Consider the following 26,769-nt stretch of genomic DNA (forward strand, 5'->3'; position numbering starts at 1 on the left):
TCCTTCAATTGCTGTATTCCAGTCATGGAAGTCATCCCACCAAGTTTCAGTTATACCTATCAACTCATAATTGCCCTTCTGTATTAAGAGTTCAAGTTCATCCTGCTTGTTTCCCATGCTCTGCGCATTAGTATACAGACATCAAAGACCATGTGATTTATGACTTGGCTCCCTTACTACATTTTCTGAGGACTGTTACTGGTCCCTATTACAGCCAATCTCTCTCTGTTCCCGTTACTGTGCACAAGCCTTCATCAGTCTTTCCCACCAAGTTTATGTCTCCCTCCCCCTTAGGATTCACTTTAAAGCCCTCCTAATGAACATCTCCATGCTGTGGCCAAACACATTCTTCCCAGTTCTTGTGAGATGCAACCCATCACTTGCCAGCAGTCCATCTTCCAGGAAGCATAGACCATGGTCCCTGAATCCAAATCTCTCACGTCGGCACCACCTTCATAGCCATTCATTCACACAGAGTATTTTTCTTTCCCTTTCTACTCCTACTGGAAGGATGGATGAAAAAACTATCTGGGCCCCAAAGTCCTTGAGTTTCCTTCCCAGAGGTTCAAAGCCTGATGTGATTTCTTCATAGCTCCATTTGGCAGTATCATTTGTTCCTACATGGATGAGGAGAAAGGGATACCTGTCGGTTGGCTTGATGAGTGATGGCAACCTTTCCGTCACATCTCTAATCCATCCTCCTGGTAGACAGCATGCCTGGAGAGCCCATGGATCTTCTCTGCATACTTGGGTTTCGATCTCACGCAGTAGGGAGTCTCCCACTACTAGTACTCTTCTCATCTTGTTGTGGGGAGTGGTTTCATTGTCCCTGCTTGATTGAGCTTCAGCCTCTTGCTTGTTGTCACACGGGGTCTCCTGTAATTTTTCAACCACAGGCTGTCCTCCAGTCTCATCCTCGAGTGGTCTATCCTCCTTAATGGGGGAAAAAATGTCTGAATTACTTCCTCTTCTGCATGTCCCGTCCAGAGCTGGAACCACGAGACGGAGACGTGGGTGCAATTAAATCTTGCTTTAAGTAATGGATACATCAAAGACATTGCGCTTCATATAGAAACCTGCCTTACTCACTAGAAATCCCTATCTGCACTCTAGACATGCTCTGCGGTGTGTAAAGGAAGTTGACTCAGCGACTCCCCTCTGTGAGCTGCCAGCTTAAGTAGGGAACGTTTTCAATCGTAATCTCTGACTTTTTCGCAAGTCCCGTCTCTGCCCTGTCTGTTTCCTGCGGCGGCGGGCGCGAGGCGAAGGGGGCGTGTCTCCAATGGTTCATCAGAAGACACCTGTGTGATGTTCCTGTATTAATGTATATATGGTAAGTGCTGTTTGTATAGAAGATACATGGTAAGTGGAATGAAAGAGGAGGGGGGAGTAAATGAGCAGTAGAATGCTGGATGATTGGCTGAGTGTTTGGATGGCTGAGAGTATAAATGGAAGGATGACAGTAGAATCTGGGTGGACATGAGTGGGTTGTTTTGGTGGAGTTGGGAGGTGGGTGTGAGTTGGTGTTTGTCAGGAGAGTGTGGAGAAGGAGGGAGGTGGAGTTCGGATTAGTAATAAGTTAAATATCACAGTAATAGATGAAACCATAAGCTTGTAGATCATTATCAAAGTTATCTTGTTATTAATGTTATTTAATAAATACTATTTGGTTTACCGAAGGCCTGATCCTTGGCTGGGGTTTCAGAGACCAGAAGGGAGGGTAAGGTAATAACCAAGGCTGAAGGGAAACAGTAGCAAATGGTGGCAGCGGTGAAGAGGAGATTATAACATTCATAAGTATCTAGAGCAACCCTGAGTTATGAGTTATCTGCATTGATACAAGGGGGTTGGGAACAGCATAAGCACGCAGTCACGAATGTAACCGGATAGAAAGACTCAGGCAAGGTCTCTGGGAACATTGGTTGTAGAACGTGACTGGTGGTCCTGCCTAGCAGGGGGATCTATTGAGATCTGTGCTAGAGCGGAGAGAGAAACCATAAAAAAGGACAGTCCGGACTGGTGGAGTAGGAACCTGACAGGGAGAGCCAGGGAAGGGCGTCACAACCTGCTCTTGGGCTGCAACATGCTCCTACCACACAACTGTATCCCTTCATGTTGAAATTGGATAAAAGTGTGTTGACAGTGACGTTGGTTTTCTTATATTGCCATCTAATTCAGCATTGTGGCCAAATGACAGCAGGAGAGTAATGGAGTTATGGATGCAAACTAAAATATTGACCATCAGACATTGGTTGCTTCTAAGCAAGTTTTCAAAATCCTACATTTGATGCCTTTCCTTGCTGAAAACAGGCTAAACAAGCTACAGCTTAGGGCCTTACATTACAAGGAGCCTCGCGTAAGAAAAAAACGTTTACAACATTGCCACCGGGAAACCATAAACATCATACAAAATGAAGATAATTTTTGGCAGGTACTGAATATCATTGTTGCGGCTCGCTTGCCGACAACAGTAAACAGTAAACAATTCTATAGAACGTTGTACACATGTGGCTTTTTGGATTCTTGCAGAAAATAGCCTGCATGTATATATATAATTTATATATTATAACCTTATATTATATTGTTTAATTGTGTTATGTGTTTGACAAACTCCTAAATAGAAAATGTGCACACGTATCACTTGCATTTTTAATACCTATATTACGCGACTATCAAATTTCATTTAATTGTGCAGCCCGTTTTTTGCATTTAAAATTTTTATTATTTGTTGAAGAGGGAAGAGCCTCATTCATGTTATACTTTAGGGCCACAACAAGTTTAAATCTGGCCCTGACTGAACATTTGGGTAAGCAAGGGAAATCATGGGAATATTTCCGTTCTGTCTTCAACCACATGGGTACTGCTCTTGGGGCTATATGCTCAGAAATTATCACTGCCAAGTACTACTCTATAGTTGCTGACTCATCTCATGAGACATCGCACTGTAACCAGTTGAATTTCATTTTGTGATATGCAACTAAGGGTTTAATGTGTAAACACACCATGCGGGCAAAATCCCCAGCTCCTAATCTGCAGGATAATTTTTCCAACGCTGTGAACTGTACTCTTTATGTCCATCAGAGTCGGTGACCCCACAATTATCCTCTCCCCCCCCCCTATTTTCTAGTAGTTGTGTTTTGGAACATTTTTAACTGTTTTAGTATGATTTTCTTTTTCTTGTTAAATTGTGTGGTTTATGTTTGCCACCCTGGGCTCCTGGGAGGAACAGCAAGGGATAAGTTCAAAAGTATTAATAAAATAATAATAACTGCTGAAGTTAACATTCTAGAGCATTTTGTGGGCTTTGAGGAGCATCATGATCACATTAGGTTGTCCACTGCTCAGCATGTTCTTAGAAAGGTCAACAATTTAGGCTTAGCCATTCGAAATGCTTGTGGACAATGACAATGCTGCTTATATATGTCTGATCACAAAGAAATGATCTCACAGTGGGACAAAATATGTTCTGAATCCATAATAAGGCTGCAGTTCTAAATAAATATACTAGGGAGTAAATCCCACTGAACTCAGTGGGACTTTCTTTTGAGTAAACATGCTCTGGCTGACATGGGTTGTCCACAAACATCATAAGGGAGTGAGGTCTTTAATCACATTTGCTGATTGGTTTTGCTTTGTTTCCCCAGAAATGTTTCTCCCAGTTGTACTTCTGGCCTTGGCTGCTGTGCTCCAACAATCTCTTGGACAGGTATAAGCCTTATTTTATTATTAAATTTATATCCCACCCTTCCTCCCAACGGAGCCCAGAGTGGCAAATAAAACTATTTAACAACAACAAAAGCATTCTGAAAACAATCAAAAACATTCTAAAAACAGTTACAGTTAAAACATTCTTTAAAAGAGTTGCAGATAAAAACAGTCTAAAAAATAGTATTAAATAAATCTCACACTCTCCACTTCCCAAGTGGTGATAAGTTGCAGGGGCAGCACTATCTGGGTTATGGCTTCCCTTGGAGGAGAGGGCACTACAGAATTGTGGCATTTTTAAAATATTTGGTTCATTTGCAAATACACAAGTAGAGCATAAGCAGAACCAAGCAACATGCATCCTTCCACGTAGCAGGTCCACTAGCCCATATAAGGTCCCTATGGAGAGGTACCTGCAAACCAAGACACTTCCAAGCCTTTGGCTCACAGCTCAGTTCCAAAGCATGAAAAATGAAATGGACTGCCTTCAAGTTGATTCCGACTTATGGTGACCCTATGAATAGGGTTTTCATGGTAAGCAGTATTCAGAGGGAGTTTACCATTGCCTTCCCCTGAGGCTGAGAGGCAGTGACTGGTCCAAGGTCACCCAGTGAGCTTCATGGCTGTGTGGGGATTCGAACCCTGGTCTCTTAGGTCATAATCCAATGCCTTAACCACTACACCACACTGGCTCTCAAGAGCATACACCATACATAAGCTTCTTCCCCTTCACTGGGCAATGTGTGTGTGTGAGTGTATCACCTTTCCTTAGCGTTCTCAAAAACACTCAAGAGATATGTCTAACCACTTTTTCCCATTAGCTCCCACTGAGGAAACATCTACCATCTTTGCACATTAACATGCAATCTGCCTGAGACCAGAATGCTGGTCAGCACCCATAACATTATATTCAGACTTCCTCTGTAGGATTGTTATTAGGCTGTATTTATTTTGAAGCAGTGTTTTTCATATATCTACATTCAGGGAACCTTTTCATATCAACTAGCCTGCTAATGAACCCTTTAACTTTCTCATACAGATTTCCAAAATATGGCCTCTAATGTGAAAACATAAAAGACTGGCTAACAATTTAAGTCAGGAGCGGAGAACCTTTTTTGTTGCCGAGGGCAGCATTTCCTCAGGAGTAATATGTTGGATGTTGCATCCCAGAGGAGAAACCAGCAGTGGGTGGGGACATCCTTCTCTCACTCTCTCTCTCTCTCAGAAATCCTCCTCTCTCTCCCTCCCTTCCTCCTGGCCCAATGAACTGCTGGGGAAGGGACAGATCACTCTTACCAGAAGCCTGAACTGGTCCCTTGTAGAAAGCTTTTGAAATTAGGCTGAGATCTATATGAATGCAGGTTGCCCACCCCTGATTTAAGCAAAGGATCATAACTTTATTTAAAACTGCTGTTATCTGTAATAGACAAGAGTTTATCTCTCTCAATATCAGGAACGCTTGCAGAATTAGTTCTTGTGAACTGCAATACAAGCTGTCTAATGTGCAGATCAGAATGGAGTCAGCTTTCAGATTTTGCACATCTCAGGGTTTTATGATGGAGTTCTTCACACAAAAAATGTTTAAAATATATAAGGATAAAATGCAGTTAAAATGCTTATTTTGAAAAAAGATATGTCTAGAAATTTTGTGGCAAAATATATTAGAAAAATAAATATTGAACAAGTTTATATGCATTTTAATGCGGAAATAGAATGGAAAAGAGATCTTAGGGATAAACACATGTATAACTGACACAAACATCAAACATCTCTTCCTACTTCTCTCTCTCTCTCTCTCTCTCTCTCTCTCTCACACACACACACACACACACACACACACACACACAAAGAAATAGTTTATATGGTGCCAGGCCCTCTTCAGTGCCAAAGAACATTGTGGCTCATCTCCCAAGCTGTAGAACAGCGGTGGTGAGCCTATCATTCTGCCAAGGGCTACATTGGGGTAAGGTAGCCCTCAGATAGCCCATCCCTGCCTTTGGGACCAATAACATTGCCATAGCCAAGCTTATCTCCCATCCCATATTTCTGTCCAGGAGGATGCGTTGGGGGTCTTCACCAAAGTTCCTTGCATCTCAGTTCACTCTTCATTATGTCCAAATATGAAGCTCAGTCACTCCCTAATCATGTACTACCATCCCTTCTGCCAGCAGTGTGGAGTAAGCGAAATAACTTCTTAGTTCCCACAAGAGTGACTGAATAAATCCCACACATGCATTTTGCCTCAGGCTGAGACCAATGTAGGAAATGCAAGGAGAGGCACATCAGTCCCTCCCCACTGGAATCCTGCCCTCTGTTATGGAATAATGGCAAGTGCTAAGATGTGACATTGATTCAGCTCCATCCTGCTGGTACCCCACTGGCAAGGAAGGGCTGCTTTCTTTCATCTATGTTGTTTGTTTGCTTTTTATAAAAACATATTCCCCTCCTTTCAACAACAATGTCCCGAAGGCAGTTTACAACAATTTAAACAAGACAATACATACACAGTAATAATCACAATAAAATCACAATTGCTATATCAATCAGCATGAGACCGAGGATAAAATAAATGTAATGTAATCACGTTGATTCCAGTGGCTGGATGGGAAGGAATAAGCTGAAGCTGAACCCTGACAAAACCGAGGTACTGTTTGTGGGAGACAAGGGAAGGTTGGGGGATGTTGACCTGGTGCTCATTGGGGTACAATTGCTCCTGAAAGACCAGGTCCGCAGCCTGGGGGTCATTCTTTTTTTTTTATAATAATTTTTATTCAAATTTTTCCAAAAACAAACAAAACAAAGTCAAAAAAACATAACAATACATCAACAAAAAATGAAAATAAAATAGTTGACTTCCGATTTGTCGCAGATCAGCTATAAGTATATAATATACATCAAACCTGTCCCTTAATGTATACATACAGAGTCCCTTTTCTCCGTAGGCTGTCTTAATTAATCGTCAAATCCCAGTATCATCATTTTATTTTGATCTTTCAACAAAAAGTCTAAAAGAGGCTTCCATTCCTTAAGAAATGTATCTGTCGATTTTTCTCTAAGTAAACATGTCAATTTGTCCATTTCTACTAAGTCCATTAATTTCAATAGCCATTCTTCCATTGTTGGTGTTGATTCCATTTTCCACTTTTGTGCATATAATAATCTTGCTGCCGTAATCATATATAATATTATTCTTCCATATTTCTTTTCTATTTGTTTATCCATAAAACCCAATAAAAAAAATTATGGTTTTGACTGAATATTTATCTTTAGAATTTTTTGCATCTTCCTACCTATCTGTGCCCAAAATGATTTTGCCTTTTTACATAACCACCACATATGATAAAATGATCCTTCTTGTTGTTTACATTTCCAACAAACATTAGAAACATTACTATACATTTTTGACAACTTTTCTGGAGTCATGTACCAACGATACATCATTTTATAAAAATTTTCTTTAAGATTATAGCATAGTGTAAATTTCAAACCTTTTTTCCACATATTTTCCCATTGATCCATTTGTATGTTATGACCAAAATTTTTTGCCCACTTTACCATACACTCTTTTACTTGTTCTTCCTCCATATCCATTTTCAATAAGAGTTTATACATTTTCGCAATTATATTTTCATCATTTGTACACAATCCTATTTCAAAATCAGATTTACTTATTTCAAACCCATACATTTTCTTGTCCATTTTATATCTTTCTAACAATTGTAAATAGGCAAACCATTGAAAACTATATCCTTCCTTTGTCAGTTGTTCTCTCTCTTTCATTGTATATTCTCCATGTACATTTTCTAATAGTTCTTGATAAGTTAACCATTTCTCTTTTCCAGCCATTTCTCTTCTATAAAACGCTTCTTGACTTGAGACACATAATGGTATTTTCGAATAAAACCTTGGTTTGTATCTATTCCATATTTTCAACAGAGGACGTCTTATAAAATGATTGTTAAAGTCTACATTTACTTTTACTTTGTCATACCATAAATATCCATGCCATCCCCACTTCAAATTATGGCCCTCCAAATCCAATAGTCTTTTATTCCTCAATAAAATCCATTCCTTTATCCAGACTAAAAAGCAGGCAGCAAAATAAAGTCTCAGATTTGGTAATCCCAGTCCTCCTCTTTCTCTGGCATCTTGTAGTAATTTAAATTTAACTCTTGGTTTTTTTCCTTGCCATACAAATTTAGAGATATCTTTTTGCCATTGTTTAAAAGGTAAATCAGAGGATATTACAGGTATTGTTTGAAACAAAAACATCATTCTCAGTAATACATTCATTTTTATCACAGATATTCTACCCATTAATGACAGTTGTAGTTTATCCCATTTTAGCAAGTCTTTCTTAATCTCTGTCCATAATTTTTCCCTGGGGGTCATTCTTGACTCCCAGCTATCCATGGAGGCTCAGGTCTCGGCTGTGAGCCGGGCAGCGCTGTATCAACTCCATCTGATACGGAGGCTGCGCCCCTACCTTCCCAGCCATCTGCTCCCATCTGTGGTACATGCCCTGGTCTCCTCTCGCCTAGACTACTGTAATGCGCTCTATGTGGGGTTACCCTTGAAAATGGTCCAGAAGCTGCAACTGGTACAGAATGCGGTGGCTCACCTGATTGAAGGCAGCCGCTGGCGAGATCACATCAGTGCTGAAGGAGTTGCACTGGTTACCGGTTGTTTTCCGGGCCCAATTCAAGGTGTTGGTTCTGACCTTTAAAACCCTATACGGTTTCGGCCCAGTCTATCTGAAGGAGCACCTCCAACATCATCAGGGATGCCGCTCAACAAGATCGGCCTCAAAAGGCCTTCTCTCTATCCCACCAGTTAAAACAGCTAAACTGTTGAGAGCTAGGGAGAAGGCTTTTTCAATTGTGGCCCCCACTCTGTGGCATTGCCTCCCAAATGGTCTCCGCTATGATGAGCTTCCGCCGGGCCTTGAAGACCTGGCTCTTCAAGCAGGCATTTGGGGTGGGTTAGGTTTTATTATTATTGTTGAGATTTTTAATCTTTTAATGTATTTGTATGTTTTTATTTTGTACATCACCCAGAGTGGCTGGACAGGCCCAGCCTCCAAGAGGTCTTCTGTATCTTTAAAAGTTGTGCAGGGGGAAGGGAGAATTCCACCTTGTGTTTCTTCCCATTACAGGGTTGCAAGAACACCTGCACTTGGCTGACTTTCTCTTCTCCTAAAGATACAGGATCAGTCTCAGGCCATGGACCTGGCAACCCTACTCACAACCTTGGTTCCACTGCTGAGAAGGCCCTGGCATGTGTCCCAGTGGAGACACATAATACGATGGCCCCAGCCAACACACACTGGCTGCTGCTACCGTTTATGCTTCCACTTTTCTTGAGCAGCCCTATGAAAAGGACTTAAGCCTCTCATGGCATCCAGTGGGATATTCATATACACCCTGCTACTGCCTTATGGCAGGTGGGTGGGAAGCGGGGGGGGGATGAAAATGTTCAAATCAAACAACTATAAGGTCTAGTTTCTTCTTTTCGTTAACTTTAGGGACATGAAGGCATAGTGGCTATTATCACAGAAGAGGTCCAGAATGAAATTGTCGACAAACACAACGAGATCAGGAGATGGGTGCAGCCAACTGCAAGCAACATGCTGAAAATAGTAAGCTATAATTCACTGATGTCCCTAGAGACTGTTGTAAGAATTCCATTCATAATGGCATTGCAGGCAGTTCTTCAGCTCTTATAACTTTTGACATGCTACAGGCTTAGCCCACCAGCTACATTTGGAGGCCACTCCTAATTCCTTTCCCCCTTTCCTTGGCCAGCTCCTTATAATCCCACTGCCCAAAGCCAGGTCCAGGCTTCCATGGGCCCTAAAACAAGCCCTCTGCCTCCCAGGACTCTTATGCCCACTCTTATGAACTGAAGCACCTCCCACCTACTGCTGTTCCTTCATTGGATCATGCCCAGTGAAATTATAAAATGATTGAGAATTTAGCCATTGAAGAGAAAGGATGCAGATTGCCTCCTGTCTTTGGTCAGCGTTAAGTGAAAAATCTACGTGCACCACATTGTGAGTGTCTGTGTGGTGTGGGGCAGGGCACAGTTCGTCATGGCCTTGTTAAAATGCTATGCATTTTTTTATTTCCTTGGTTTGCAAAGACATGGAGTAAGAAAGCTGCAGAGATTGCAAAAAAATCAACTGAAAAATGTCAAGCAAGAACCACTTCTAAAAATGATCTAACGGTGGATGGTAAGTGAAGAGACTCTTTCATGTACAGTAGGGCCCCACTCATACAGCGGGTTACGTTCCAGACACCTGGCAAAAAGCGAAACCAGCCGAAAAGCGGAACTCCGTCAATAAAATGGTGCCCAACGCCCAAAAAATGCTGTATAAGCGGAACAAGCGCCATATGAGTGGGGCCTTACTCTAATTACTCTAACTGAAAGCTGCCGTATTAGCGGAACGTGAAAAGCGGGGCCCTACTGTACTGTGTGACAATGATTCTCATATTAGCAATACCCTTTAGCTTTGCACCCTCATTTTATGCTTAACATCCGTGAGATACTGAAAGTATTCTAAAGTTAACTACTAAAGTTCACTAATGGTCCAATGATTTTTCAGAGGAAATTGGGAGCAGATAATCTGTGCAGGGATGGGGTGCTTTTCTCCATTTTTCATTTTGATTTGTAACTTTCCTTTTTTTTTTAAGTTTCTGGGTTTTTTTCTCTTTAATCCAGGAACACAAAATGGGAGCATGAGAAATAATATATGAAATACAGCTGTTATGTGATTAACATAAATTGAACAAGCTCACAGATATTCCTAGCAGACTAGAGACAAACACACTGTGAGCTGTTGGTCAACTGGCAAAAGTGAGGAAACAATCAGCACAGGATGAGAAAAGCAACTGCACAGATTGCAAATGCATTCATCTGATTTTACCCAAACTGAAATGCATGCATCTGATTGGTTGGGAAGATTGCTCATAATTCCACCCAAAGCCTTTTGGTAATATCAGTGAGTTCCTGAGAAACTCCTGATTGGCTACATGTAAAATCAATGAGGGAAAGCGTAAGGAAAAGGAGGAGCAAGGTGGTCCAGTGCCCAGCCTAAGCCATTTTTACTGTAACAGTTTTCAATTTGTATCTTAAAATTGTACTCCCACACCCAACTTGGGGCAGGGATATGACCATAGAGATCCTTGTGATTGGCTGTGTTGTTGAGAGCACAATGGGCAGCACAGCAAATGGATAGAAACAACTGCAGGAACTAGTGTAGTGGTAAATTCAGAAGTGCAGGGTCCCTTTATGATAGTGTCAGCCATACCCACTTCTAAGATTATAGGATAATCTGACCAGACTTGAATATTGCTTTCTGCTTCTCTGTAACTGTCGCCATTTGCCTGTCCTTCCTCACTGTCAGGAATATTACCTTAGGGTTACTGCATTCAGTGTCTATACATTGATCTCCTGCTGCTACCAAACTGCTTGATGATGTAGATGGGATGCTATCATCAGGATTCACTGTCTCTTCTGCATTTACAAAGTTTTCACTCTCCATAGTTCGTCTTGGTTTTTTGAAGTGGGGACTAATAAAAGTTTGCTTGCAATTGAAACTCATTAGGGATTGCATAAGTGAGTCAAAAAGCCAGAAAGAAAAAGAAAAACTTTTAAAAACTGTTGTGAGCATAGGCACACGCACACACTGTCTTTTTTTGCTGCTGGCTTAAGACAAAACCTGTTTTTCTAAATGAAGGGATTCACACTCTGTACACAGGCCAGGCGCTCATTTTACAAAGGAATTTGTAACCTTTTGAACTTTGCCACCTTCTAGAATGTAGGAAGGGAATTTTCCACCAGCTTCTCTCATATCCCTGTGTCACATCCACCTCCTTCCATACATACCTAGAACGTTAGAAAAAGAGAGAGGCTTTAGCCAATTCAGGCAGTTTTTCATCATTATCATTATCATGCTGTAAGGTGAGGAACTTCCTTTGCTGAGTTTCCTTTCTTGGCTGCTATACCAAGACTCAGACTGGAAATTCCCGAGCCTAACACCTGATGTTGGCAGCACTGCACAAACGTTCTTTTAAGCATATTCATTTGCATTTCACCTTACCACCCACCCACAGGCACACAGTTCCCCTCCCCTTTGAATGTGTTTTCTCTCTCTTTTCTTCCTCCTCCCCTACTCCTGGCTTTGGGCTAGAACAAAACCACATATCCTGCCCCCCCTTTCTTTTTGCAGCTGGGTTGAGACTATCCTTGTTAATGCCTTTCACCACCACAACAGATACCCCTAGGAGCCAATCAGCATTAAAGGGGAGTGTATTAGCTGGTACAAAGAGTTTTCTCAGTGGCTGACTCACCTCCTTTTGCTCTGATTGACGAAGAAGCATGTTAGAAGACTCTTCTCAGTAGCTAACACACCCTTTCATGCTGATTGGCTCATAGGATGCTGGAGACACCCATGCTTAACATGATGGAACCTGGTTCCCAACCCCCCCCCAAGACCCTGGATGACTGCACCCCTGCTAGGGAATCTCTAAATGAGATAAAATGTATGAATATGAGTGTGGGGGACAAAGAGATACTGGGGTACAGCCTTGGGATGAGGGTTCAGAAACATTATTGGAAGGGCTGTGCCACCTTGCCCTAATTGACCTGCTTGCCATTAAAAAACTTATTTAAACATCATGTATTCATATAAAGGTATTATTTATATAAGTTTTTGGCTTTATTATGCAGATGCAGTTTCTTGGATGATTTTAGAAACTATGTCTTAAACAATTCTTATTTCAGGGACGTTTTGTATCCAGAATGTGTTCCAAGCAAATCTTCTTGCCTCCTGGTCAGATGCAATCCAAGTGTGGTATAATGCAAGGTCTAATTTTGAGTTTGGCATTGGGGCAATTCATCCAAGCAAAGAAATTGGTGTCTATACTCAGGTATGAAAACATAAGACAAGCCTGCTGGATCAAGCCATCGTGTTATGACAATAGTCAATCAGATGGCCATACAAAGCCCACCAGCGGCACAAGGGCTGCCCTAGGATGAGGAATGCCTTTGGGGTCTGGTGCAGATGTGCTGTTGGGAGCCCTGCTGTTGCCCCCCCCAAGGACCAATGCATGTGTGTAGGAAGCTGGGGGCTGCAAGTGAGAATTACCTGCATGCACGGACTACATATGAGACTTCTCACCTACAGCTTCTCCGTGCCCTGGGATCAAGCAGAATGATAGATGTACTTCTTTTTTTCTTATATGGGGAGAAGGTAAAAGGGATTGGGTTGTGCTTCTGCTTTCTGCTTCCTGGGTCTCACAGGTCTTCTGGTTGTGTCCTGCTGCCAGCCTTCTGAACTACTCAGGAAGGATTCCTCCCTTAAGGCCTGCCATCACACGATTCCTATGTCTTCCCCTGTGGTAACTGCCACAGAACAAATTACTCTCCAGTGGCACCTTGCCTAGAAATCTGAGGAAGTGTTCACTCCGTCGCTCCTTGAACTCTTTCCACAGCTGGCCTTGAGTTCTTTCCATGTCAAGAACAAGCTGCCTGCTCCACCACAGAATCCCTCCTTAGAGCCCTCCCTGTCTGTTCCTTCTCTTATAACAAACTCTGTAGCATGGGCTGGTTGGCCTGGGCCAATCATAAGCCCGCCTGACCAGCCTTATCTCCATGACCGCCCAGACATATGAAAGGCTCGCATCACTTGCTATCCTATCCATCAGCATGACATTGGTCTAAACCTTGATCTCTCAGTCAATGTGCTAGTCTGTACAAAGCCAAAGCTTGAAAAGCCACATTCTAAGCAGTGGCAGTGCACCATGCAACACAGCAGGATTATCACAGGTTTTGCTTACGGTGGGCTTTTTTTTTTGGTAGCAGTTCCTATCTTTGGGTGAGCGTTCTTTATTTTAGAATATCCATTATTTTATCTAAAAATAATAAAGAAAAGAAAATAGGTATCCAGCTGACCTCTTGCAGCTTACAGCTTAATTTTATTATATTTAATTGCAATTTTATTAATGTTTTATAATTGTACTATATATATATTTTTTTTCCCACACTTGCTCATATTTTAATTGTGATTTTATTCGTTGTACACCGCCCTGAGAGCTTTCTGCTATAGGGCGGTCTAGAAATGTAATTAAATAAATAAATAAATAAAATAAATAAAATTGTGCTTATAGTATTTGAAGTATTATAGTATCCTCCGTGGCGCAGAGTGGTAAGTGGCGGTAACGCAGCCGAAGCTCTGCTCACAGCAGTAGTTCGATTCCAATGGAAGGAGGAAGTCGAATCTCCGGTAAAAGGGGTCGAGGGCCACTCAGCCTTCCATCCATCCGTGGTCGGTAAAACGAGTACCCGGCATATGCTGGGGGGTAAAGAAAGGCCGGGGAAGGAACTGGCAATCCCACCCCATATATACGGTCTGCCTAGTAAACGTCGCAAGACATCACCCTAAGAGTCGGAAACAACTCGCACTATAAGTGCGGGGACACCGTCACCTTTACCTTTAGTATTTGAAGTGCTACGTCCTTGGTAACATTGCCTAAAAGTAAAGCTGTGTTCAGGCCTAACTCCAGATCATTTATGAACAAACACCAGTCCCAATACAGATCTATTCTATACTGATTCTCCCTCCATTCTGATAAGTGTCAATTTATTCCTATTCTATTTCCTGCTCTTTAACCAATTACTGATCTATAAGGGGACCTGTCCTTTTCTTCCAGTTAAGCTTACTTAGGAGTTTTGGGCAAGGGAACTTGTTGAAAGCTTTTTAAAGGTCCAAGTACACAATGTCTACTGGCTCATCCCTATCCTCATGCTTGTTAACACTCTTGAAGAACCCTAAATGATTAGTGAGACAAGACTTACATTGCAAGAAACCTTGCTGATTCTCCTGCAAATCTTGTTCTTCTCTATGCTTGATCATGCTAATAACGCTTTCCAAGCAATTTATTAATAAAGCTTTGTTTTCCGCCGTTTTATCCGTGATAGATGGTAAGCTATCTCCTTTGTTTTCCTCTGGATCTCTTTCTTAAAAATAGTGTTTCCTCCTCTGAAGTTAAATGTGACTGCACTGGACTTTATTGTCCACTGACAGAAGTCTCCCTTGTTTAGTTCCCAAGTTTCCTCATAGTCTCTGAAGCTAAGCATCAATCTGGGACTATGAGGAAACTTGGGAACTAAACAAGCCCTAGTGGTACAGACCCCTCCCTAGATAGTCTCTGAAGCTAAGCATCAATCTGGGACTATCTAGGGAGGGGTCTGTACCACTAGGGCTTGCAAATCCCTTGTCATCTCAGGACCTCTTTTCTATGTTATTTTTCATAGCGTAGGTCTTTCTTCCGTACACCATGTCTATTTTCCAGTAGCATACATAGTTCCATTCACCTGCCCACATTCACGTGCTTCAGGATTCTTATCCAGGTTTGACATTGGGCTTAACAACCCAGACATTCTTTTAACATACCTTCCCTCTGCTTCTACTTGTAGCCAATCCCTTTCTTCGATTTTCACAGCTTCTCTTTTACTCCTTTGGTAAGATTTTTCTTTCTTGTCTGGGATTCCTTCAGTCTCTGTTCTCATGTACTCAAATTTCCTGGGACTCTCCTTCAACACTTATTTATTTGTTTGTTTGTTTATTATTTGATTTATATCCTGCCCTTCCTCCCAGCAGGAGCCAGGGCGGCAACTTCAGCATCCTGCTTTTTAGGGCCACTGTCAGTATCTCAGTGGTGCTCCACAGCTATGGCCATCTTGCCATTTCCTGGCCCTCCTGTATTTTCCTTTGAGCAACCTGGGAGGCAACTGGAGGAGCAACTCCTCCAGACATCCACTTATACATTGAATTTGATAGTACTTTGGCCATTCTTTCTCACTGTGACTAGAACATCCATTTACTAGAACTGTGCACTGGATTTGCTCAAGGCCCAAATCCTGAAATAAATTGGACCAATTTGGCAGGATGTCGGTTTTGGCTGAATTGGGCAGTGACAGCCCTGGGTTGGGTTGGCCTACCCAGAGCTATATGAGAATAATACAGATACAGTCTCCAGGAATCCGGGATTGCTAACATCTAATGTATGAAAGAAGAGTATGGCAGAAAATCTACATCAGATGGCTTTGAAAGAATCCTGCCTCCTTGAAGCTGACTGAATGACATTTTGCTTTTAGAAACATACAATGTATTATTGTGTAATTGCAAGAATTTCTGTTCTTGTATCCCCAATTTAATTTGTTTTCCTTACTTTCATAGCTTGTTTGGCATAATTCAAACCAAGTTGGATGTGCACTTGCTTACTGCCCGAAGAATAGCTTCCGTTTCCTCTATATTTGTACTTATTGCCCTGCGTAAGTATTGTTGCGGTCCTCCCCAATTGCCGAGCGGTGAGATCTCAGGGGTCCCTGTTCTCATCCAGGGTTGGTTTCCTTTGGGAAGAAGGTCAGCGGAGACTGTGGTGTCTTTATGAAATATGGTTTATTTATTTACACACATTCTAACCTGAGCTTAGGATGGAGGGGTTCAAGGCATCAGCAGTCCAATATCCAGCTTTTCCATCTAGGTTGCAGAAGGCATCCTAAAGCCATGGTGAGGAGGGATAGCCTTTCTGCCTGCCTCCAGTTCCCAGCCTTTCTCCAGACAAATCTAAACACACTCTGTGGTGTAGTGGTTAGAGTGCTGGACTACGACCTGGGAGACCAGGGTTCGAATCCCCACACAGCCATGAAGCTTACTGGGTGACCTTGGGCCAGTCACTACCTCTCAGCCTCAGAGGAAGGCAATGGTAAAACCACCTCTGAATTCTGCTTACCATGAAAACCCTATTCACAGGGTCGCCATAAGTCGGGATCGACTTGAAGGCAGTCCATAAGTAAGTAAACAAGCCTCTCCTAGGCGCCAGGAGGGGGGGCTCTCCTGAAGAGTTTCAATGACAAAAGGATCTTCCTGGCCCATTCACCAGTTGCTGGGTACTTGAAAGACTCATTAGCAAACTGGTCACTCTATTAGCTTAACAAAAGAAACTCATCTAGCCAGCAGAGCCAGCCCCTTCCCCAAGGCACAGGATTCCAAATCAGAGGCTGGAAGGGGACCCACAGGAACCATCCATTCCAACCCCAAACTCACAACAGTATTAATGTGCCCTCTTAAAGATCCCCACATATGCCCTGATGCACACACAGAGCTCCTCTGTCCTGCGTGCTCTGTCTGGGAGCGTGCATTGGTTTATGATAATTCCAGAATCCTGAGCCAAAAGTGTGCTGCTTTGAAAAGATTTGGGATTTGTCTGAACCAATGCAGGATTTATCTGAAGCACACCAGCATGATTCAAGATGTTTCAGAGATTCAGACTTTGAAAAACACCGAAGACAGAATGTCTACCAAAAGCAAAAATTTCTCACCAAGCTTGATATCTAAGGAAAATGCCAGGGTGGGGATGGGGGTAGTGCTGGAGATTTTTTTAACGGTCAGCTTTAGCTTCTAATCCAACCAAATGATTTTATCAGGGCTTTCCAGTCACAATGCTTTGGGGGAGAAATAATTATCGTCTTGCTTTTGTCTGTTCTGTGCTCTTTACCAGTTAACGTTAGCAGTGCTTGCTTGGAAAATGATGGCCATTCAGGTGTTTTTGGTTTGTGCCATATGCCCACATTTCCATTTCTGTCAAGCCAGCTTTGCACTTATTTTCTGCAACTTTTTGGACCAATTGAACAGAACACATGGCTGAAGCTGTTTTCTTCCTTAGTCCTAACTTACTAGCTCCTGCACCTATCCTCCTTATATTTTGCAGGTTACTTTCCTCACAGTTCCTTCACAAAGTATTACATTTTCATATTAACTTTGTTGCCCACACAACTGGAGGAAGAAAAACAAAAATCCCTTTTAATCACCTCCCTTCAAAATCCTCCACATCTAGGTTTCTGTAACTTAGCTTTACCCCACCTCCACCCCAAGATGCAGCTTAGGTGACAATGGAGGATATAGGATGGAGGAAGTATAAGACCAGACGATAGACGTTTTCAAGTCCCAAACTTGTTTACAAGTCCCTACTTGTTAAATCATAAGAACATAAGAAAAGCCTGCTGGATCAGGCCAGTACACCATCAGGTCCATCATCAGGTCCATCATCCTGTTCTCACAGTGGCCAAGGGAAGCCTGCAAGCAGGACCTGAGTACAACAGCACTCTCCCCTCCTGCGGCTTCTTGCAATTGGTTTCCTGGCGCATACTACCTCTGACTATGGAAGCAGATCGCAGCCATTGTGGCTAGTAACCACTGATCCTCCATGAATTTGCCTCTTAGAGTACACTGGAAATTATTCTTCTGCCCCAAGCACTACTAATTTTAGGGGAGTTGCTATTGTGCTTAATAGCATAGAACATAAGAAGCGCCTGCTGGATCAGGCCAATAGCCCATCTGGTGAAGCATCCTGCTTTCACAGTGACCATCCAGTTGCCCATGGAGAGTCTGCAAGAGCAATCTTCCCTCCTGCAGTTTCCAGCAGCTGGTATTTGGAATCATACTGCTTCCAAATATGGCTAGCAGCCATTGATAGCCTTCTCCTCCATGAATTTGTCTAATCTTCTTTTAAAACCATCCAAGTTGGTGGCCATCACTGACTCTTATGGGAGCGAATTCCACAGTTTATCCTGCATGAAGAATTACTTCCTTTTGTCTGTACTGAATCTTCCAACATTCATCTTCACTGAGTGTCCACGAGTTCTAGTGTTCTGAGAGAGGGAGAAAAACTTTCCTCTATCCACTTTTTCCATGCCATTTATAATTTCATACACTTCTGTCATGTTGCCTCTGACTCACCTTTTCTCTAAACTAAAAAGCCCCAAATGTTGCAACATTTCCTCACAGGGGAGTCGGTCCATCACCTTGATCATTCTGGTTGCCCTTTTCTGAACCTTTTCCAGCTCTACAATGTCCTTTTTGAGGTGAAGCAATCAGAACTCTACAGGATCCCTAGCATGGAATTTGCCTTTTTCATAGCTGCCGCACACTTGGTTGACATTTAAAAATTATAGATGCTTTCTTTTTTCTTTTTTAAAACAAACGTTATTTATTTTATTCTTATTTATTTATTACATTTCTGTCCCACCTTTCCCCCCAGAGGAGCCCAAGACGGCAAGCACCAAAAAAATGCAACTAATAAAATAAAAACACATTTAAAACTGGAAAAGTACACCAAGCAAAGATGGTTCATATATGGAAGCAAACCATCTAACTAATTACCTGAATTCTTAAAGAGAAACAAATTAAAAGATTGGTTCCTTTGATCACACACAAAAATAATACAGCCCTAGTATCTCAAGAACTCATAGAACAAGAATTCTACTAGGAATTATAAACTACACATAATCCATCAACAAAACAAATTAACCAGTTATTTTCTAGGCTATCTCTGCCTAAAGTCTCAATTACAGGCTTGGACTACACTAGAAGGGCCAATAACTGAAGACAAGGTTTACCAAACAGTATTAATCCTCGAAGATAACAAAGCCCCCATGGCATATGGATTTACTGGATAATTTTTCAGAACATTTTTTGATAAAATAATCCCATACTTTACAATAATGCTGAAAGAATTTCTTATGAAATCCTTATGCTCTGCCCAAAACATGCAACAATACCTCAAAGAGCCTTCCATACGTAAAATGTATAGATGCATTTCTCTTCTCATTCAATATGTAAAAATTGGACATCAATTTTTGCATATTGGTTAAACAGTATAATTTCCAAATATGTGGATCAACCCCAGACTGGCTTCATCATAAACAGAAAACTGCAAACTAGCTTTAAAAAGAGTTATTAATAGCATTGTTGTTATGTGCCTTCAACTCGACTACGACTTATGGCGAACCTATGAATCAGTGACCTCCAAGAGCATCAGTCATGAACCACCCTGTTCAGATCGTGTAAGTTCAGGTCTGTGGCTTCCTTGATGGAATCAATCCATCTCTTGTTTGGCCTTCCTCATTTTCTACTCCCTTCTGTTCTTCACAGCATTATTGTATTTTCTAAGTGAATCAGGTCTTCTCGTCATGTCTCCGAAGTATTATAACCTCAGTTTGATCATTTTAGCTTCTAATTATAGTGTTGGTTTAATTTGTTCTTGTTGTTGTTATGTGCCTTCAAGTCGATTACGACTTATGGCCACCCTATGAATCAGCGACCTCCAAGAGCATCTGTCATGAACCACCCTGTTCAGATCTTGTAAGTTCAGGTCTGTGGCTTCCTTTATGGAATCAATCCATCTCTTGTTTGGTCTTCCTCTTTTTCTACTCCCTTCTGTTTCTCCAAGCATTATTGTCTTTTCTACGTGAATCAGGTCTTCTCATGATGTGTCCAAAGTATGACAACCCCAGTTTTATCATTTTAGCTTCTAGTGACAGTTCTGGTTTAATTTGTTCTAACACCCAATTATTTGCCTTTTTTGCAGTCTATGGTATGCGCAAAGCTCTCCTCCATTAATAGTATAGATCTGTCATAAGCTTTAAAAAACACACAGCAATATCTAAACACTGAAAAAGCCATGGGAGCACAATCTGGATAAATTTATTCTGCCCAAACCCATTTCCAAAATATATGTCAATAATTCTCAATCAACTGAGTCTGGAGCAGAACATGGATGTCCACTGTCTCTGTAATAATAACATTTGGAAATGAAAAATTAATCATTTTGTCTTTAACAAACTCGGAGCAATCAATTTAGAAAACACTGGAACAGCTGCAGCACTAGGGGACTGGAGAAGACCTGCCCTGGGAGTCAGTACTTGAGCATTTTGCTTGCTTGCTCCCCTGGGATGCTATCTCTTGAGACAGCTGAGGTCTCCGGTAAGTGCTGTAAGGACTGGGACCCCCTACCTGGCCCTCAATCCAGAGAGAGACTGTAGTCAAATTTGGAATTTCTTGCATGAGCGCCAGGCTGGGTCAGGGGGCATAAAAGTCTGGCAGGCCTTGGGTGGCGGGTCTGCCGCCAGTGGGGTTACCACCGAAGGGGTGACACCAAAGGAAGTTGCCCCTTGGGGATGTCATTAGGGAGTCCTCAGGGTGAGGGTGTTATCCCCTTCTATTTTTAAAAAAACCAATCTAGAAGAGATTGGTGCGTCCTGATAAAGTGGACTAGGTGCTTGCGACAATGCATCCAGCAACATGTCCTCTAGACCCTTGCCCTTCTTAGCTTATTAAAGCTTGCTGAGGGGGGTATGGCTGGGTGGATCCACGGTGTGGTCAACACGTCTTTATGGGAGGAAGTGGTCCCAACCTCCCTGAATGATATGGCCACTCCTGAAAAAGCCCACCCTGGACCCATTGGTTTGTGACAACTGCCACCCAGTCGCAAATACCCCTTTTTAGGGAAGATGATTGAGAGGGTTGTGGTGCAGCGATTCCAACTCATCTTGACTGAAATAAATTATCTTGACCCATTCCAATCTGGGTTCAGGCCTGAATCAGCCTTGGTCGCCCTGATGGATGACCTTTATCAGGAGAAGGACAGGGGAGTGCAACCCTTTTATTCTTACTGGAAGGACAGGGGGAGTGCAAGCCTGTTTTTCTTACTTGATCTCTCAGAAACTTTTGATACCATTGACCATGGTATCCTTCTGGGCCGACTTGGTGACATGAGTATCAGAGGCCAATCCTATCTTCAGGTTTGTTTTGAGAAAATAGCATTGGGTGACTGTCTTTCAGTCCCTTGGCAGTTGTGCTGTGGAGTTCCATAGGGTACAATCTTGTCCCCCAATGCTTTTTGACATCTACATGAATCAATTGGGAGCAGTCATCAGGAGACTTGGGGCAAGGTGTCAGTAGTATGATGATGATAACCAGCTCTGTTTCTGTGTAACATCTAAATTGGGAGAGGTCATGCAAGCCATGGACTGCAGTGTGCTGGATGAGGGTCAGTAAACGGAGTGAATCCTAGCAAGACAGACTCACTGTGGGTTGGTAGTTCAAGAGTTCAGATAATTGATCAGTTGCTTTGCACAGAGTTGTAATCCCTCTGAAAGACCAGGTTCATAGTGTGGGGGTGCTCCTGGATCAATCTTTATTGCTAGAGGCCCAGGTGATCTCAGTGGATAGGTGTGCCTTTCAACCAGCTTAGGCTGGTAAGACAGTTGCGGCCATTCCTGGACCAGGATAGCCTGACCAGGGATAGCTTGTTGTCCATGGTAACCTCCAGGCTGGGTTTATTTATTTATTTATTAAATTTATACCCCGCCTTATGGCCAAAAGGCCCTCAAGGCGGCTTACAGAAAACACAAACATAATACATCAATAAAATAATACAGTTCTCAAGATTAAATAACAATTCTCAAAATTAAATAACAATTGACATTTGCAGTAACTAACTATAAAATAAGGTGATTCCGACATCATAAGTTAGCAAAAAAATAAATGCAAAACAAAAAAAAGCAGTAAAAACAAAGAATCTTCCATGGTCTTCTTCTCCAAGGCAACCCCAAGACGACACCAAGTGCGACGCTAATTACTGTAATGTGCTCTGGGTGAGGCTGCCCTTGAAGTTGGTCCAGAAGCTGCAGTTTGTGCGAAATGTGGTGGTCAACTGCTCACTGGAGCAAGGCATCGCCAACATGTCACCCCGCTGCTGAAAGAATTGCACTGGCTGCCCATTTGCCAGGTCAAATTCAAGGTTCTGGAATTGGTGTACAAAGCCCTATACAGCTTGGGACCAGGATATCTGAGAGATCATCTTACCCCTTATATACCCAGTTGAACTCCTTTAGTGTAGTGGCTTTGGAATCCCTTTGGAATTCCCTCCGGTTAAATATTAGACAGGCACCATCTGTGTTATCTTTTCAGTGCCTACTGAAGACCTTCCTCTTTCAACAAGCCTTTTAAGTAGAGACCTTATCCCAATCTGTGTCTGTATTGGAATTTCTTTGTAAGATGTTTTTAAAGGTTTTTTAATGTGTTTTTAAAGATGTTTTGTCTGTTTTTAAAGGTGTTTTAGAGTATTTTTAATGTTTTATTGGCTGCCCTGGGCTTTCACTGGAAGGGCAGGATATAAATTTAATAAACAACAGGAACAATAATAATAAAACATGTTTGGTAACTCTTTGGGATCTAAAATCAACATGTCCAAGTCTGAGTGGTTTGTACTTGATACTCTCTTTGACCTGAGAGATGAAATCATATCTATCTGTGATGTCCAAAGGAGAGATACATCTTTAAAGAATCTAGGTATAAGTTTGCACCCTGACTTACAATTGATTAATTAAAAAATTAATGACCAAAGTAGAAAGAGACCAGCAAAAACTGGAAACATATCCATTGTCATGGCATGGAAAAATATCTGCAATTTGCTCTTGCTAATGACTGCATATGGAGGTTGAACATTCCAGTTTGTAAATTTTGCAATAGCCAATCACGAAATTTATATAATAAACCACAAAAAACAGCTAATGAAAATAGTTCAGAATATTTTCATCATAAACTGTGCATCATTTTAGAAAAAATCTTTTAAAAAGATAAAACAAAACAGAGCAAGATCTATATAACATCTGCTGTGGTCCAAACCAAGAATATATACTTTGGATTCCCATTGCTTGTTATCAACTGAGGATGCAATCCAGTACAAGTCTACTCAGAAGAAAGCTCCATTGAGTTCAATGGGACTTACTCCCAAGTGAGGGTGTGTGGGATTGCAGCCTTAGTCTACTTTAAAAGTCTGGTATAAATACCAACAGGAATTATTCCCAGGTATATCTCCCACTGCTAGGGCTGTGCACACACACTCTGATCCAATCCAAAGCCTGATCTGGTACTTTGGATTGTCCCCACCCAACCTGGGACAATCCAGGTTTGAAAAATGGAAATGGACTGCCTTTGATTCCAACATGGTGACCCTATGAATAGGGTTTTCATGGTAAGCAATATTCAGAGGTGGTTTACCATTGCCTTCCTCTGAGGCTGAGAGGCAGTGACTGGCCCAAGGTCACCCAGTGAGCTTCATGGCTGTGTGGGGATTCAAACCCTGGTCTCCCAGGTCGTAGTCCAACACCTTAACCACTACACCACACTGGCTCTCTAATCCAGGTTTATTCAATCCATAATCTGGGCTCCATATAGATTTGGGAGCCAGTCCTTTCCCTAATCAAACATGTGTTTAGTAGGAGGGAGGTGGAAGCTGGAGATGTGATGTTGCAAAGGTAGACATACATGTATGCTAACATACAGTTACATGCAAAGCTATGCCTTGGTCATCAATCACTGGAAAAAGAAAAAACATCCTGCTAGATCATAATGGATTAAGAAAATATGGGAAGCAGCCTTGGTAAAAAAATATTAAAAGATGGGCACTGGAATGAGAAATACGCTTCTGGAATGAGAAATATACCTTATAACTCTTTTCTGCTACTGGAAAAGTGTTAAAATATGTTACACTAATGCCTAACTGGGGAAAGGGGAAATGGAAATGCATAATATATGAGTTCAATTCTCTAATACCTTTTTTAAATTTTATTTTTCTCTCGTTTTGGTTTTGTTAAGCATTACTGTGTGGGAATATTTTACCTTATTAGATTAATAAAGAAACACACTGGGGGGGGACATTTTAAAACAAAATCATCCAAAATATTTTAAAAATTTAAGAAAATATTAAGAACATCTAAAAACAATTCTGACAACTAATTTCAAGGTTGCCAGGAACAGCATCTTTAAGCCATCAAACACTATGAACAGGAATATTTTAAGTTCCTCCTGAACTATAGAAATCCGGGACACAGATACACCTCATCAGGGCAAGCATTCCACAAATAGGAACCACCAGTAAGTCCCTGTGATGGGTCAGTGCCAATTGGGCAGCAGCCAGCAGTAGTACAACCTCCAGGACCTCCCCTGCCAATCTTAGGGCCCAAGATGATTGGTATTAGAGGTGACCTTTTCAGTACTTGGGCCCCAAACCATTTAGGAGTTTGTATGCTTTTATGCATTCATGACGGGATACTATCCCTGAAAATAGCTGTTTTTTTTAATGTCAGGAAGTTTCACTTTTCCTAAATTGGTATTCAGACCTGAATGAGGCGACCTCTAAAATGGTCCAAACTAAATCAGCCTGTTTTCCAAAGTGCTGAATTGGGGTCTAAACTGAATCTCATGATCCATGCACATCCCTACCACTGTCCACCCATTTCAAGGAAAGAAACACAACTGAGTGTGCAAAAGAATTCATTCCGCAGATGAACAAGGAAGCTCTTTTGAATAGGAAAGGTTTCACTTTAACCTTGGCTATCCAGAACCCATAAGAGATAGTTGAACTGCGTTTATTACAAAATCCTTTTTGAGGTAAGCCTTGTGTGTGCATCAGCAAACAATGATCCCTGCAGTTACAAAGCAAATACATTACTAGAGTTGCAAGTCCTGTGCTACATTCTTAAAGCAATAATTAAAAAGTAATTGAAGTTCTGTTAAAACGATTAAGTTTTCATTGTCATTCTGCTTTATATCTTGTTTTTAAGAACTACACTTTGGTTATCAACATATTGCATTGCTCTGATTTCAGAGGGAACATCGTAGATCAATTGCCAACACCTTACAAAGAAGGGCCATCCTGCGGAGACTGCCCCTATGACTGCGAGGATAAGCTCTGCAGTAGGTTACTGATGACAGAAAGCAACTCCTCAGGATAATATTAATTATAAGGTCACAGTAATGGTTAAGAGTGAGTTGGCTGAATCACATTCCACTATTATGACGAGATATTAGGGGAGGAGTGCATTCCATGGCTTATAGTTAGATAATTATATAGTTAGATAATGAGAGAGGAAGTTGAGGGTGTTCTATGTCAAATTTGGTATAGAAAGGAATTGCTTATTTTGAATGAAATTGACAGAAGGGATTTTCCTTCCAAAGAGTTTGTTAAGGTAGTTTTGGGGGAAAGAGTTCTCTGTTTCTACTGAATCTTTCGGGAAATGGCTTGCTGTGTTAGGTAAGGGGAATGTCCAGTATGTATATTTATCCAATGAGAGTTCATAAGGTTGTCTCCTGCACATGTTCAATACAGGAGAAAGTGTAGAGGGAAGAGAGGTGGAACAGAATGTGGATTGTGAATGAATGACAGGCAGAGGGGGGTCACTTGGGATAATTGACAGAGTGTGGCTGTGATGGACAGAAAAGGACTGGTGACGGGGTGTGTGTGCAGAGATGAGAGGCAGTTGAAAGTACTCACAGACTGCTCCTCAGCTTTGAAATGTTTACAGATCTGGTTCTGCTTTGTGCAGCAGAGTTTGTTGGAGATATAAAAGAATATGAAAGTTTATTTTAAACAAAACTAACTAATTTTATTAAGAAAGTACACATGGATAGGAAAGCCGAATCATCTACACTAGATAATTTCAAAAGTAGGGAAAGAGAGAATTCAAGTAGGGGCCCTTTCAACTGACTAACTATATCTATTGCCCCTAATGGTCAATAGATTCAGAGCACACAGGAAGAGACATTGCATTGATTGAAATGAAACTGTCGACCCCCCTTCTCATTGTCTTGCACTCCAAATCATGACCCCCATCTCTTCATGAAGATGAAAAACTCTCTGGGCAGTAGCTTGGTAAGAACATCTGCCACCCTTTTTTCTGTCAGGCAGTACTTCAGCTCAATGAGCCCTTTCTATTGTGCATTTCTCATGCTTGGTACTTGGTATCAATGCGCTTTGTTTGCAGTGTCACTTTTCTCATAGGGAGAACAAAATACAGCTCTGGTTGTCTTCGTGCATTCTAGTCGGCTTTGGTTCATTTGATTCCAAAGTCTAAGAGTAGTCTGTATAACCAGGTTGCTTCTTAATATACTGTTACTGCAGATATATATTTTGCTTCTGTAGAGGACAAGCCTACAACTGACTGTTTCTTACTATTCCAACTGATAACTTCTTCTCCACAACAGAACAGATTCCCACTAGTGGACTTTCAGTCTTCTCTGTCTTCAGCCCAGTTTCCATCCATAAAGCCCACCACTCTGGGATACTGTTTGCAGGTCCCACCATCAGATCTGCAGTTTCCTTTAGATATTTTCCTATCCTCTTGACTGCAGTCCAATCTTTGTTTGTTGGTGCA

The 26,769-nt window shown here is 41.7% G+C and overlaps 1 protein-coding gene across 1 annotated transcript; it reads left to right on the forward strand.

The window, feature by feature from the left end:
- The first annotated feature begins 3,646 nt into the window (after positions 1–3,646).
- LOC133384111 (cysteine-rich venom protein 2-like) lies at positions 3,647–25,350 on the forward strand. The gene is made up of 5 exons (XM_061626039.1): positions 3,647–3,706; positions 9,230–9,343; positions 9,847–9,937; positions 12,490–12,635; positions 25,180–25,350. The coding sequence occupies exons 1-5, from the start codon at positions 3,647–3,649 to the stop codon at positions 25,348–25,350; spliced, it is 582 nt and encodes a 193-aa protein (XP_061482023.1).
- The last annotated feature ends 1,419 nt before the right edge of the window (positions 25,351–26,769 follow it).

This window comes from Rhineura floridana, chromosome 4 (genome assembly GCF_030035675.1).
Source record: "Rhineura floridana isolate rRhiFlo1 chromosome 4, rRhiFlo1.hap2, whole genome shotgun sequence".
In the NCBI taxonomy this organism is placed as follows: Eukaryota; Metazoa; Chordata; class Lepidosauria; order Squamata; family Rhineuridae; genus Rhineura; species Rhineura floridana.